General features: G+C 35.7%; 2 protein-coding genes across 2 annotated transcripts in view; both read left to right on the plus strand.

The window, feature by feature from the left end:
- Positions 1–11412, plus strand: part of LOC113098383 (autophagy-related protein 16-2-like) — a 28522-nt gene extending 17110 nt beyond the window's left edge. The window contains exons 15-18 of the mRNA XM_026263421.1: positions 429–578; positions 1591–1638; positions 7079–7180; positions 8670–11412. Coding sequence (XP_026119206.1) covers positions 429–578; positions 1591–1638; positions 7079–7180; positions 8670–8763 — 394 coding nt within the window. The 3' untranslated portion in view covers positions 8764–11412. The remainder of the gene's footprint in view (positions 1–428; positions 579–1590; positions 1639–7078; positions 7181–8669) is intronic.
- Positions 11413–12240: 828 nt separating this feature from the next.
- The window catches only part of LOC113098384 (beta-arrestin-1), a 34577-nt gene continuing 33228 nt past the window's right edge, over positions 12241–13589 (plus strand). The window contains exon 1 of the mRNA XM_026263422.1: positions 12241–12833. Coding sequence (XP_026119207.1) covers positions 12814–12833 — 20 coding nt within the window. The 5' untranslated portion in view covers positions 12241–12813. The remainder of the gene's footprint in view (positions 12834–13589) is intronic.

Below are 13589 nucleotides of genomic sequence, written 5' to 3' on the forward strand. Positions count from 1 at the left end.
CCAGGAAAATGGCCCTAGGGGAGGTTTAGTTCTTGGGGTGGCTAGTTCCTAAAACTACTCGCTGCGAAAGTCCCTATAAAAACAGCAATTTAAATATGTAGATAAATATGGCATATATTACTGGTATATAACTGGAAATGAACTTTTTTTTTTTTTTACAATTACAGAACATGGAAAATATTACAACACCTTTTATTGAAGAGAAAAAAAAAAAAAAAAAACAGTACTTCATGATTTGAATAAAAGGCATGCTGTGTTAATCATCACATTAAACTGAATGTACTTTTATTCCTAGCCCTAAAAATAAAGCAATCCAAATAAGCAAAATATATAAGTCATGTTTACCCGATTGCTGTTTTAATGCTCCGTTACACTAATCTGAAGGCAAAATTAAGTTTGGTTTCTCAGTCCATGTCTGTGTTCTGTAGGGCAGGGAGCTGCACACAGGAAGTGCCTCTTCAGGGCAGAGTGACATCACTGGACCTCTGCCCCAACCACAGACAGCTGCTCAGCTGCTCCAGAGATGACATCCTGCAGCTGGTTGACCTGAGAAAGAGTAACGACAGGGTGGCCTTCAGGTAGAAACAAACACACCGACGGGTTTGGCACAGGTGGCAGAGTATTTTTAACAGCACAATACACCCAAACAGATTTCATGCAGGGTTAAAAATGAACACTTGCTGAGCAATAAATATAAGAAAACCTGCCATGCAATTAAAAACCCTGCCATTGTTAATTAGGAATGACAACAGACATGTTTTAATTGAGAATGTAAGAATAATCAGTGATTTAAGAGTTCCTGTAGTTCAGCGAGTTGAGCATTGCACTGCCAAGTCAGCATAGCATCGGTGATCTATATATTGCTCTTAATGTATAATGTGATATGATGAGTAATCCTCAAAACTGATTAATTAAACATCTGCTGAAAATCTATTTAATGTAAATTTACCTTTGTAAAAACAAAAACATACATTAAATGCATTAATTAAAAAGTATTAATTTTATTTAAATGAATAAATATTGAAATAGTATGTTTTATTGATCAAAGATGACAGTAAAGTCTTTTGCATTGCATTGTTACAATTGCATTTTTTAAAGCAAACAAAAAAATGATAATACTATTTTATAATATAAGTTTTTTTTTTTTTAAAGGGTAGTGCATGTTATATACACAAAAAAGCAGTGATTTTTCTAAATTCAGACAAAGCTTTATGATATACAATGAGTTATTATTATTATTATTATTATTATTATTATTATCATTATGGAAATTACAGACTGATTGAAAGGCACTGCACTTCGGAATAAGCTCATAATGTTTATTAAATTCATTTCTTTGTCACTTGGGACTTTGTTATTTAAACCATCAATCATGTATATTCAATACCCCGACACCAATGACAGAACGGCTCCCTTCAGCATTATGCTTTGTTTTAAAGAAGCTCCAAATGCATTAACAGAGAAACTAGTTATATAGACAGAACATGGCCTGAGGCATTTAAAAAGTATGTTTATATCAAACTGTATGAGCACTCGGATTAGTTTTGTTGTTAATTTTACAGAAGACTCTCTTTTTCTTGTTTGTTTCAGAGCAGAGGGCTTCAAATGTGGAAGTGACAGCACCAAGGCCATTTTCAGGTGAGTGAAGTCAAACCGAACACTTCGAGCCATTGCCACCCATCAATACTGAGCACTGTCTGCGCAGTAATAGGTCATTCGAGATTGCATGTGGTGTGATGCTTTCAACCCCTGAAACCTACTGCTGTACTGTGCTTCTGGCATCTACACCAGCCCTGATTTGCAGTCTCAGTCTTTGGAGAGGTCATGTGGATTTACTCTTAGATGGAAAATTCAATTCTGCTAACGTAATGAACACAGAAGGTCTGACTCGCTAGAAAGCTAGCGAGATTTGATTTGTTACTCTTGTCACTTTCTAGTGTTCGCAGGAGTCACGTCTTGTTTTCTCTCAGGTAAAAGTCTTGATTAATCTGGCTGTGCAGTTGCATAATATTTTTGGGCCAATAACCTTGTGAAGGTCATATTTCACCTAAAAAAAAAAAAAAGTTTTACAAGATTATTTTGCAAATAAATAAAGAAACTTATGTTTTAGAATAATTTTTGTGTGAGACATTATTTTCATTCAGTTAAAGTACATTTATTACCTACAACGGCATTTTAGTGGCACGTAAAAAAACTAATATTACGAGAATAAAGTCGCAATATTACGAGAATAAAGTCAAAATGTTTCGAGAATAAAGTCATAATAGGCGTACTACGAGAATAAAGTCGTAATTTTGAGAATTAAGTCGTAATAGGCTTACTACGAGACTGAAGTTTAAATGTTTCGAGAATAAAGTCGTAATAGGCCTACTACGAGAATAAAGTTGAAATATTACGAGAATAAAGTTGAAATATTACAAGAATACATTTTCACATATTTGGAATTTTCACAAAGAAAACGGTTTAATTTAATTGTTTCACAAAAATGCAGCGATCTGATCATTTAAAGAGCTTGAAAAACACATTGTATGGCACATAATTTGTGTTTTGCTATATAACTGATTTTGAAAGCTGAGACATTAAAAGAAGGTCTATCACGAATCTTACTGCTATTGGGTGGCTACAAGTAACGAATGCAATGGAAAATATGAAATGTTACTTCCAAGCATACTGTCCCCGTGTGTATGGCACATGGTATGATTTCTGCTAATAATCCCACATATATATGTAGTGCATTTAAAAAAAGTGTTAAATAAGAGAGCTACAGCCCCCCAAAGGACTGTCGATTGGGTGTGTGAGCTGATATTAAGATAAAAAGTTGTTCTTGTTCAGTCTGTTAATAAATATCATATTCTTCATATTAAGATGTTTCCGCGAGTCCTTAAAATTGACTGTTCCTCATCCCAGTAAGATGATGCAGCCGCTTGGACACAACATTTAGACTTCATTCTCAAAGTATTTCGACTTTATTCTCTTAATATTTCGACTTTATTCTCGTAAATTTAGACGTCATATTTACCTACCAAAAATAATTATTAGATTTGTATTTTATTTTATTAAATTAATTATTATAGTGTATTATTTATTTACACTACTGTTCAAAAGTTTGATGTCAGTATGATTTTTTTTGTTGTTGTTTGTTTTTGAAAGAAGACTTTTATGCTCACCCGGACTGCATTTATTTGAACCAAACACACCTTTAAACAGATATATTGTGAAAAATTTAAACAGTTGAATATATTTTAAAATGTCATTAATTCCATTTATTTATTCATCATCATTACTGCAGCCTTCAGCATCACACAGTCATTCAGAAATCATTCTAATGTGCTGATTTGATGCTCAAGTAATATTTCTGATTATTATGAATGTTAAAAACTGTTGTGCTGCTTAATATTTTTGTGGAAATCATGGATTCTTCATTATGGAAATATCAAAAGAACACCATTTGTTTGAAATCCATTTTTGTTGTTGTTGTTGTAAGATTTTAAATGTCTTTACTGTCATTTGGATTTTAAATGTCATTTATGAATAATAGTATGAATTAACTTAAAAACAAACAAAATTCTTACTGCTCTCAAACATTTGAACAGTAGTAGATTTAAACAAAAGTATATACACACACTACAGTATTTGTTAATTCAGAGAATAGTTTGAACGGGATGCTTTTCATTATTCTATTACAGTAATTTGAATGTGAAGCATCACAAACAAACTCTGAAGGTAACAGTGCAGCAGTGACTAGCCACTTTTTCTGGAAGCATTGTCTCTGTAGGGATATAGACTACAATATTACAATTATTGGTAACCCATTTATTTTAAGGACCAGTTGTCACTATTAACTAGTTGCTTATTAGCATGAATATTACTAGCAAATTAGCTGTTTATTAGCACTTACAAAGCACATATTAATATAATATCCCTTAATCCTACACCATACCTAAACCTAACAACTACCTTACTATTAAGAAGCATACAATTAGAAGTTTATTCAGGTAAAACTCTTATTTAAGTGAAGATGTGTTACCTATTCTAAAATTATTTAAATATATAAAATCAAATTGATTGAAACAGCCAATATATATGTGTAAATGTTGTTTAGGAGTGTAAGGAGACTGGATTTCATTGCGTGGACAGTTTCTGTGTCCATATCTATGGCAACAACAACATCTCTGGTTGGTAATCTCAATCTGTTTTAGTTATGGCTAGAGTAGTTCTTCAGTTATGTAAATGTGAAATCACACTAGCATCTGGCTCCTCCAGAAATGTTTGTAATTCACATTCACGTTCTTTATCCAAATTACGTTTCTCATTTTGCTCTTTAGACTCGTTATCATTGCCACATATGTTTCTTGAGTATGAATTTACATAAGAGGCTTATATAACAGCGTAAGATGCTGTATTAAAGAATCCGACAGATGCTTTCGATTTCTAGCCTCATCGTGGAGAGCTTTACTCCAGATGTATTTCCAGTAATCTTCTATATCCTCATGCGCAGTCTGACCCTGCAGTTTTCTCAGCATTGATAGACAGTAAATGCAACACGCTCCATATGATGTGAGATGAGACGCGAGAGTCTCTTGAGCACCTCCCTGCATAGGCATATACAGTTTCCATGGAGACAGCGAGGCCAGAACGCACTGGATATTTTCACAAATGTATCTGGCATGAGCACTTGAAAGAGGAGAGAGAGTCACAAGCAGGATCCTAATGGTCGCTTCATCATTCATCAACACCTTCACTCTGGAACATTTTCCCCTCGTGCCAGGCTAATAACTCAACATCTTCCCCACTAGCCAACACGCTTCTGATAGAAACAGCCCACTGCCAATAGAAACAGTGAATGTCACTCAAACTAATAGCTGAACAAAGCCGATCTATCTACACTGGAAAAAATGATGTGTGGTTGAAGGGATGAGTGTGATCTAATGCAGAAGCTAGCAAGGCTGAAATCGCTTCTAGTAACTTTTGAAGTCCATTGATTAATTTCAGATGCAGGATTGTGAAAAATGTGTCCAGATGGTTATTGACTAAAGTTTATGGCTCTTGCTGTCTATGTACAGTAGGCAGCTATCTTCTAAGATTAAGACAGCATGATCAACAGATTTGAGACGCTCTATATTGGTTTCAGCTTTGGCTCCATCCACCAACTTGTTTCTTTCTTTTGTCATTGTGATTGTGGCAGTCTAAGGTATACATTTGATGTCATGTCTAATTTGTCCAAAATAAGGTTTTTGAAGGCAGCTTAATTTCAGCATGGAATAAGAATCTGCTCTTCCCTAAAATGCAGTCTTGTTCCCTTGGTTTGGGAACAGACTGAACAGATATGGCTTGTACAGTATTGTTCAAAATAATAGCAGTACAATGTGACTAACCAGAATAATCAAGGTTTTTAGTATATTTTTTATTGCTACGTGGCAAACAAGTTACCAGTAGGTTCAGTAGATTGTCAGAAAACAAACAAGACCCAGCATTCATGATATGCACGCTCTTAAGGCTGTGCAATTGGGCAATTAGTTGAAAGGGGTGTGTTCAAAAAAAATAGCAGCGTCTACCTTTGACTGTACAAACTCAAAACTATTTTGTACAAACATTTTTTTTTCTGGGATTTAGCAATCCTGTGAATCACTAAACTAATATTTAGTTGTATGACCACAGTTTTTTAAAACTGCTTGACATCTGTGTGGCATGGAGTCAACCAACTTGTGGCACCTCTCAGCTGTTATTCCACTCCATGATTCTTTAACAACATTCCACAATTCATTCACATTTCTTGGTTTTGCTTCAGAAACAGCATTTTTGATATCACCCCACAAGTTCTCAATTGGATTAAGGTCTGGAGATTGGGCTGGCCACTCCATAACATTAATTTTGTTGGTTTGGAACCAAGACTTTGCCCGTTTACTAGTGTGTTTTGGGTCATTGTCTTGTTGAAACAACCATTTCAAGGGCATGTCCTCTTCAGCATAGGGCAACATGACCTCTTCTAGTATTTTAACATATGCAAACTGATCCATGATCCCTGGTATGCGATAAATAGGCCCAACACCATAGTAGAAGAAACATGCCCATATCATGATGCTTGCACCTCCATTCTTCACTGTGTACTGTGGCTTGAATTCAGAGTTTGGGGGTCGTCTCACAAACTGCCTGTGGCCCTTGGACCCAAAAAGAACAATTTTACTCTCATCAGTCCACAAAATGTTCCTCCATTTCTCTTTAGGCCAGTTGATGTGTTCTTTGGCAAATTGTAACCTCTTCTGCACATGCCTTTTTTTTTAACAGAGGGACTTTGCGGGGGATTCTTGAAAATAGATTAGCTTCACACAGACGTCTTCTAACTGTCACAGTACTTACAGGTAACTCCAGACTGTCTTTGATCATCCTGGAGGTGATCATTGGCTGAGCCTTTGCCATTCTGGTTATTCTTCTATCCATTTTGATGGTTGTCTTCCGTTTTCTTCCACGTCTCTCTGGTTTTGCTCTCCATTTTAAGGCATTGGAGATCATTTTAGCTGAACAGCCTATCATTTTTTGCACCTCTTTATAGGTTTTCCCCTCTCTAATCAACTTTTTAATCAAAGTACGCTGTTCTTCTGAACAATGTCTTGAACGACCCATTTTCCTCAGCTTTCAAATGCATGTTCAACAAGTGTTGGCTTCATCCTTAAATAGGGGCCACCTGATTCACAACTGTTTCTTCACAAAATTGATGACCTCAGTGATTGAATGCCACACTGCTATTTTTTTGAACACACCCCTTTCAACTAATTCAACTAATTGCCCAATTGCACAGCCTTAAGAGCGTGCATATCATGAATGCTGGGTCTCATTTGTTTTCTGAGAATCTACTGAACCTACTGGTAACTTGTTTGCCACGTAGCAATAAAAAAATATACGAAAAACCTTGATTATTCTGGTTAGTCACATTGTACTGCTATTATTTTGAACAATACTGTATATGTCCCTGATGTTTCCGATCACTTGCCCGAGGGGATCTAAGAGAATCAGTTCCACAGAATAATGTGCTTCGGTCTGTAGTCATCAGTCACAATGGACGGTTTTCTCTCTCTTTCAGTCCGGATGGCAGTTTCCTGGCAGCTGGCTCTGCAGACGGTGCCGTCTACATATGGAATGTGAACACAGGAAACCTGGAAAAACGGCTTCCTGAAATGCACAGGTAACTCAGGGATGTCACCATGGACAACCAATCAGGGGTGCATTTCCTAAAAGTATTGCTTGCAAACTACGATTTCAAGTTTCATCATTACCAACAGCGTCCAATGATTCTGTGTTTTCCAAAACCATAGTTCCAACAAACATTTGCAAACAGAATTGTGTGTAAGGAACTACAGCAGTTTCTTGTGGACTAGCCAACAGTTAGTACAGCCTATATACTGTATGTCATTCCACATTTTCATTCTACATCTTTTATGGTGTAAAAACAATAAAAGCACCATCTCTGAACATAAAGTGAACCAATGGCGAAATCTGTCCAATATTTACAGCAGTAATCAGACGTTCATTCAAACTCAAACCAAATGTAAACTCCACCGCTCCATTAACTACAGTTCTGTGTTGTCGACCCAGTGTGGTTTGAATGACGGGTGAGCAAAATAGTTACGATGGTTTCAGGAAAGAGTGGTGACAAGCTAGTTAATTCTCTAATGATTCGTTGTATTACGCAGTGACATTTGATGGCAGCAAGCCTTCTCCATACAGTGATTCGATTGGCTGTTTGGGTTTACAGACCTACTTTAGTGCAAATTTACGGTTGATCTTTTTTTTGTTTTAAACATTTCATTTCAACAGGAATTGTAAGTTTTGCGTGAGGGCGAAAAAGTTGGCCACATAGTTTTCACTCATGTTCAAGATTATGTAAATTCACTGTTCTGGCACGCAGAAAGCTGCTTGGTAAAATTTTTTATGTTTTATGAAATTTCATGAAATTTTATTTTGCATTGGAAATTATGGAAGCCCATTTCCGCCATTTGAATAAAAAAGGTTATTGTTTTTATCTCACAGTTCATTAATATAGATCTAAACTCACAATTGTGAGACATAAACTCACAATTCAGATTTTTTTCTTCTTTCAATTGTGAGTTTATATCTCGCAATTGATTTTCTCGCAAGTCTGATTTTTTTTTTTTTTTTTTTGGAATTAAGTGATATAAACAATAATTTTGAGGTGTAAAGTAAGAAATGCATGATATAAACTCGCAATAGCGAGTTGAAGTCAAATTTTGAGGGTGAGGAGTAAAGACTATTTTCCCAGAATTTATATCACAATTGGGAGGGAAAAATAGGAAATGCTCCCCAGGTTGATACTTTTTTTCCCCCTGATTTATTTACTGCAAGTCATTATCAAATAAGGGATAATGTACAATCAGCCGTTATATCAAATTTTGTCATTATGTCTATAAATGAATCCTAACTTCTGCATGAAATATTTTCATCAAAAATGTACTTATTTCATGTCAGTTTTTTACTCAACGCTATATTTTATTTTTTAATGTGTCTTTAGAATCGTTGGAATACAGCATACTAGTTGTATAGATTACGGTTTTAGTCCATTACTTTTATAATTTTTTTTATTTGGGGTGGGGTGCTGTGAATTATCTCTTTAATTGTCTTTAAAATGAATTCTAAGACAAAATTTCTTTTTGCAGAGCTTCGATAAGCGCTGTGGCCTGGTCGTTGTCAGGTGAATATGTGGTGAGTGTGGATAAGAGCCGTCGAGCTGTGCTCTGGAGTGATATCTGAGAGCAGACGTGGGCTGCCTTTTTCCATCTTATCAACTGAAGTCACTCCTGGAAATGCACTCCAAAACACAGCCCTGTTGGGAAAAGCTCACACGCTGCACTTCGTCAATAACAAGAGCTGTAGTATTGTGACGGTCTTTGTTGTCATCCAAACCGCAGACAGATGTGCTGATGTTACGAGGTCTGGCGACTGTCGAGCGGAGCTGTCTGGGTTCGTTTTAAAACCTTGTTACACATGAACTACTGACGCAGGACATGTCGAAGCGTTTGTAGGCCTTCCTGTTGCTTGATTCTTACTGTAATTGTCAGTAACTTTAAAATGGGAGATCTCTTGACATACACCAGATATAGCTGCCTCTGGGATTTGATATCAAAGGGAAACATGAACAGAATGGATTCAGCCTGTTTAAAGGACATAGCAACACATTTCTGAATACATGGAAACTCAACCCAGTGTATTCGCATCTCAGTCCTATTTTTAGAGACCAAAACACAGAATAGACACACAATGTTGAATGCCTGGTAAAAGACCATTGTATACTGTCACACAATGACATTGATTCTTGAATGCAATATAAAATGAGATATAAATATTATAAATTGAAAAAGATATTTATGCTTTATTGTTCAAAATAGTGGGGTCAGTATTTATTTTTTTTAAGATATGAATGTTTCTATTCAGCAAATTGATCAAAAGTGACGTAAAAAGATAAGAGCTGTTCTTTTGAACTCTCTATTCATCTAAAAATATTACCTTGAAACCGTTTAAGTCAATAAGAAATATTTATTAGCACACGACTGCATTAACTGGCTGCTGAAAATTCAGCTTTGCATCACCGGAATAAATACCATTCAAAATAAAATAGAGAAAAATTCAATTATTTTAAATTGTAATAATATTTTATTATTATTTATAAATTAATATTAATCAAATGCAGCCTTGGGAAGCAGAAGAGACTGACCCCAAATGTTTGAATGCTAGTGTATGTATTTCAAGATGTCTTCGAACACAATAAAAATCTTGGGACCATTGTGATGTATTTGATGATCATATTGATCTGCTTCTATATCACTAATGAAATATACTCAAACTAATTTGTGACATCATCATTATGATAATAATTATCCCATTCTGAAAAACCAAATCTTCAACGGGATGATCCCATTAAAACAAACGGGAGACAGATGCACCAAATATTCTGTTTGTTGATTTTCACATTTAGATTTTCACTCGAATTGTTAAGCCAATCACTTGTAATACATTTATTTTATTAATTTAGAAAAAAGCTAAATGAATCATTTTCCCTAGTGGTCTGAGATATTTAGACCTCACTGTGTGTTGTTAATCACCGCCTCGGGGAAGTGCTCACTGACTCCAGTAATTTATTATAAAAAGGGACTCGAGTGTTTTAAAAATGAATGAGAGGAAGCCTTGCCCTCCTCCTAACTCTTTAGTGCTGCCATAGAGACCCAGGATGCTCGCTGCTAAACTGCGCTCAGATTAGCATTTAAAAGAGCCCTGTGTCTGACGAGAATCACAGCGCAGCGCTCCGACTGACTTTGAAGACCCTCATTACTGCCATCAGAGATCACACGAGTCCAGCTAATGCACCTGATATGATCTGCTGTGTCATTTGCATGTTAATTAGAGGTTAGATGAGGAAAGTCTAACGCCCATCTTACGCTTCTCAGCTGTTGGACCACAGAGATGTAATGTAGAGTCTGGAATATTTATTAACTTAAAGCCATATGTGCTAGTTTATATGATGACGCGCATGTGCCACAGAAATCTCTGATCTCACTGAAGAACATTGTATTGTAACTTAATGAAATACAGAAATGTGTGAATCTCAAAAAAATTAAAATGTCCAGATCACCCCAAAATCAAAAGAAAAAAATTATATTTCATAAGATCATAATTTTTTTTTATAAAAGTTTGAGAAGTTATATTTTCATAATTATTTTTAGATTAAATTAGCATAAAGTCAGAACAACAAATTTTGTCATGATTAAAACTTTTCATGTTAAAAATGCATACAAAATATGTATGTTTGCATATGGTAACAAGTTATATTTTCCCCATGCAATAATGAGAGTTAGGGTGAAAATCATAATTTTTATGAAAAGGAAAAATTACAAAATGTAAATATTTGAATTTAATATGTTTAAAGGTTTGTCTTGGCATGTTTTTCATGAACTTCTTGAAATACTCTGGTTAAGTAAATCAAAGCCACTTCATGATATTAAGTAACAGAGAAACATCTTTTTGACAAGTAAAAAATAACAAAAAAAAAAACAAAAAAAACTGTCAGACATTTTGATTTACATTAAATAATTGATGTACAATTGGTTTAAACAGCTAATTTCTTCATGCATACTTGGAGCAACAGATTTATTTGACCGTAAAAGTGCTGTTGTATTTTTAGAGGAAAGCATGTGTTTTCTTTTTTAATCATATCGTTACGGAGCAAAACTCTGCCTTTTCAAATGTGGATTGTTCTTAAAGCAGCACAATTATCAAGAGAAAAGCTGTATATCTGTTAACAACATTCATTTGTGTAATTTTTTGTTTTGTTTTCTAATGTTTAACTGTTAAATATATTGTCTTTATTTTATGTGACCAGAAAATAAATAAGACCAAGGACCAAAAGTGAGTTTGATGATAAAGTCTGTTGTTTACATAAGAAACTAAAGAAAAATAGCAAATATGTATAAGTTCATGCTTGTTACTACATTAAATGATTGTTTAAATGTAAATATAAAAAAATAAAGCTCATTAATAAAATAAAATAAAAATAATAATCCCATAATGGGTAACTGGGTTATACTGGAACAGGACTGGAAATGTCACTCTGTACAGATTGTAGCTATTGAGAACAACATGTTTGTTTGTAGTTGTGACAAGCTTGTATTTCCCATAAATTGAAGAGTTTTTTTTACTTTTTAATTTATTTATTTTTTATAGTAACTTTAATGAATGTCTGATACACTATAACCAGCAATGTTTCATCATAGGATTTTATGTTAAAACTTTTATTAGTGCCCAATAAAAGTAATGGGACACCAAGCTGTGTCCTGCCTGTGGATTTAGCATTCGAGAACATTCAGAGCATTCTTTTAAAAATAAATTTATTTTAAAACGTTACATGTTTTGTCATTACAGTATGAATCAATTACGTAATGTATACTGTGGGTATTGCTGTCAAGTTTTTTGTTGTTGTTGTTGTTGTTTTTTTTTAAGTACAGTATCATTAATAAGCATCTTGATGTTTATTGCTTATACTGTAATTCTTCTCTGCAGCGAAAATTCATATGTGTAGCCTATGTGTGTGTTTGTATTTTTTTTTTTTTTTTATCTTATACATGCTAAAAACACTAAAATATCAGGGATGCTTTTTCAGTTAATAAAACCATCTTAAACCCACTTGATGGCTGATTGATGTGTTTTATCTCAGCTAGGATTGATTTATTGCTTTGGGAGTTCAGAACTGTAATGTGACACCTCTTCATATAAATGATGTCAATGTCGAGACGTAAATAAGTCTTCGCCCGACAGTGCGCGCGCCGCTTTCACGAGCTCTGCACGATGATGGAGAATATCATCATCACCCGCACACATACCCTCACACACACTTCCAGAGAGAGAGAGACGGCGGAAGAGCTCTGCTAGACTGTGTGGATAGCAAACGGAAGCTTCTTAAGCCTTAGGATTTTCCAAACTGCGTTTGTTGTTGATTACATTCCCCTCTGAAGGACCCCTAAAGCGGCGCGGCGCAGGAAACAGCGGCTGGCGCGTGTTTTATATCTGCAGCGCGAGGTTTGTCTGTTGGCAGGCGGCTGTGGAGATGCTCCTGTAACTGGATTCATCTGGAAAACGCTCAAACCGCGAGGAGAGCTGCTTAAGTGACAGGCTCTCTTTTTCAGCCTGCCTCTTCGTTTTTCTTTTCGCTCCGCTCAGCTCTATCTCCCTCTCTTCTCTTCTCTTCTCTCGCGACCCTCTCTCATCTTCTTCCCACAGCAGAAGTGTTTCTGTCGCACGCAGACCATCGCGATGGTTGATAAAGGCACAAGGTAAGCTGTGTGTTTCTGACGGACTAGCTGGTTCAGGAGGACATTATTATTATTATTATTATTATTATTATTATTATGTAGCTTATGTTCTAGATGTAATTGATCTTTTGCATCACAGTGGCTCAGTCAGTATTGCATCCCATTGCACATCTGTCCATTCTCAGACTATGTTTTAGTAAATGGATGAGATGTCCGAGGTCTTCAGCATAAGTTCTGATTAGTTCATCTTTTAAACTGTATTTAGGTCAGTTGAAGGCACCGGACAGGATAGTGAAGGGAGACTGGGACACAGGCAGGATCTGACCCTGCCCTCATGAGCACATGCACTGTAATAAACCTATGTGCTATGCTAAATGGACAGTTAGCTAGCCTGTATGGATGGATAGTTGCATTTTTGATCCCATCCTCTGTGTGACCCAATCAGAAACAGACCTACGAGCCACCAGAAACCACTGCATAAATATCTCCTGTGTGTTTCATCTGTTGTTCATTTGCTTCAGTTCTCTCTGGGAAGGCTTGAGAGGGAGGTGGAGGTATCACACTGCTTTGGCATAGCAACATTTCCATTGATATTTGACATTTCACATTCGACCAGGACATTCAAAACTCTGCGCAGGACTGTGAAAGCACATGACTGATCAGCTCACTCTTCAAAATCATCTACACCCTTAAAAGTTAAGGTCCTTCGGCATCTATGGTTCCTTGAAGACTCTTTAGCATACATACACAAGAGTTCGTTCTCCATGGTGGAAAAAA

This window comes from Carassius auratus, unplaced genomic scaffold, assembly GCF_003368295.1.
Source record: "Carassius auratus strain Wakin unplaced genomic scaffold, ASM336829v1 scaf_tig00216545, whole genome shotgun sequence".
NCBI classification, from domain to species: domain Eukaryota; kingdom Metazoa; phylum Chordata; class Actinopteri; order Cypriniformes; family Cyprinidae; genus Carassius; species Carassius auratus.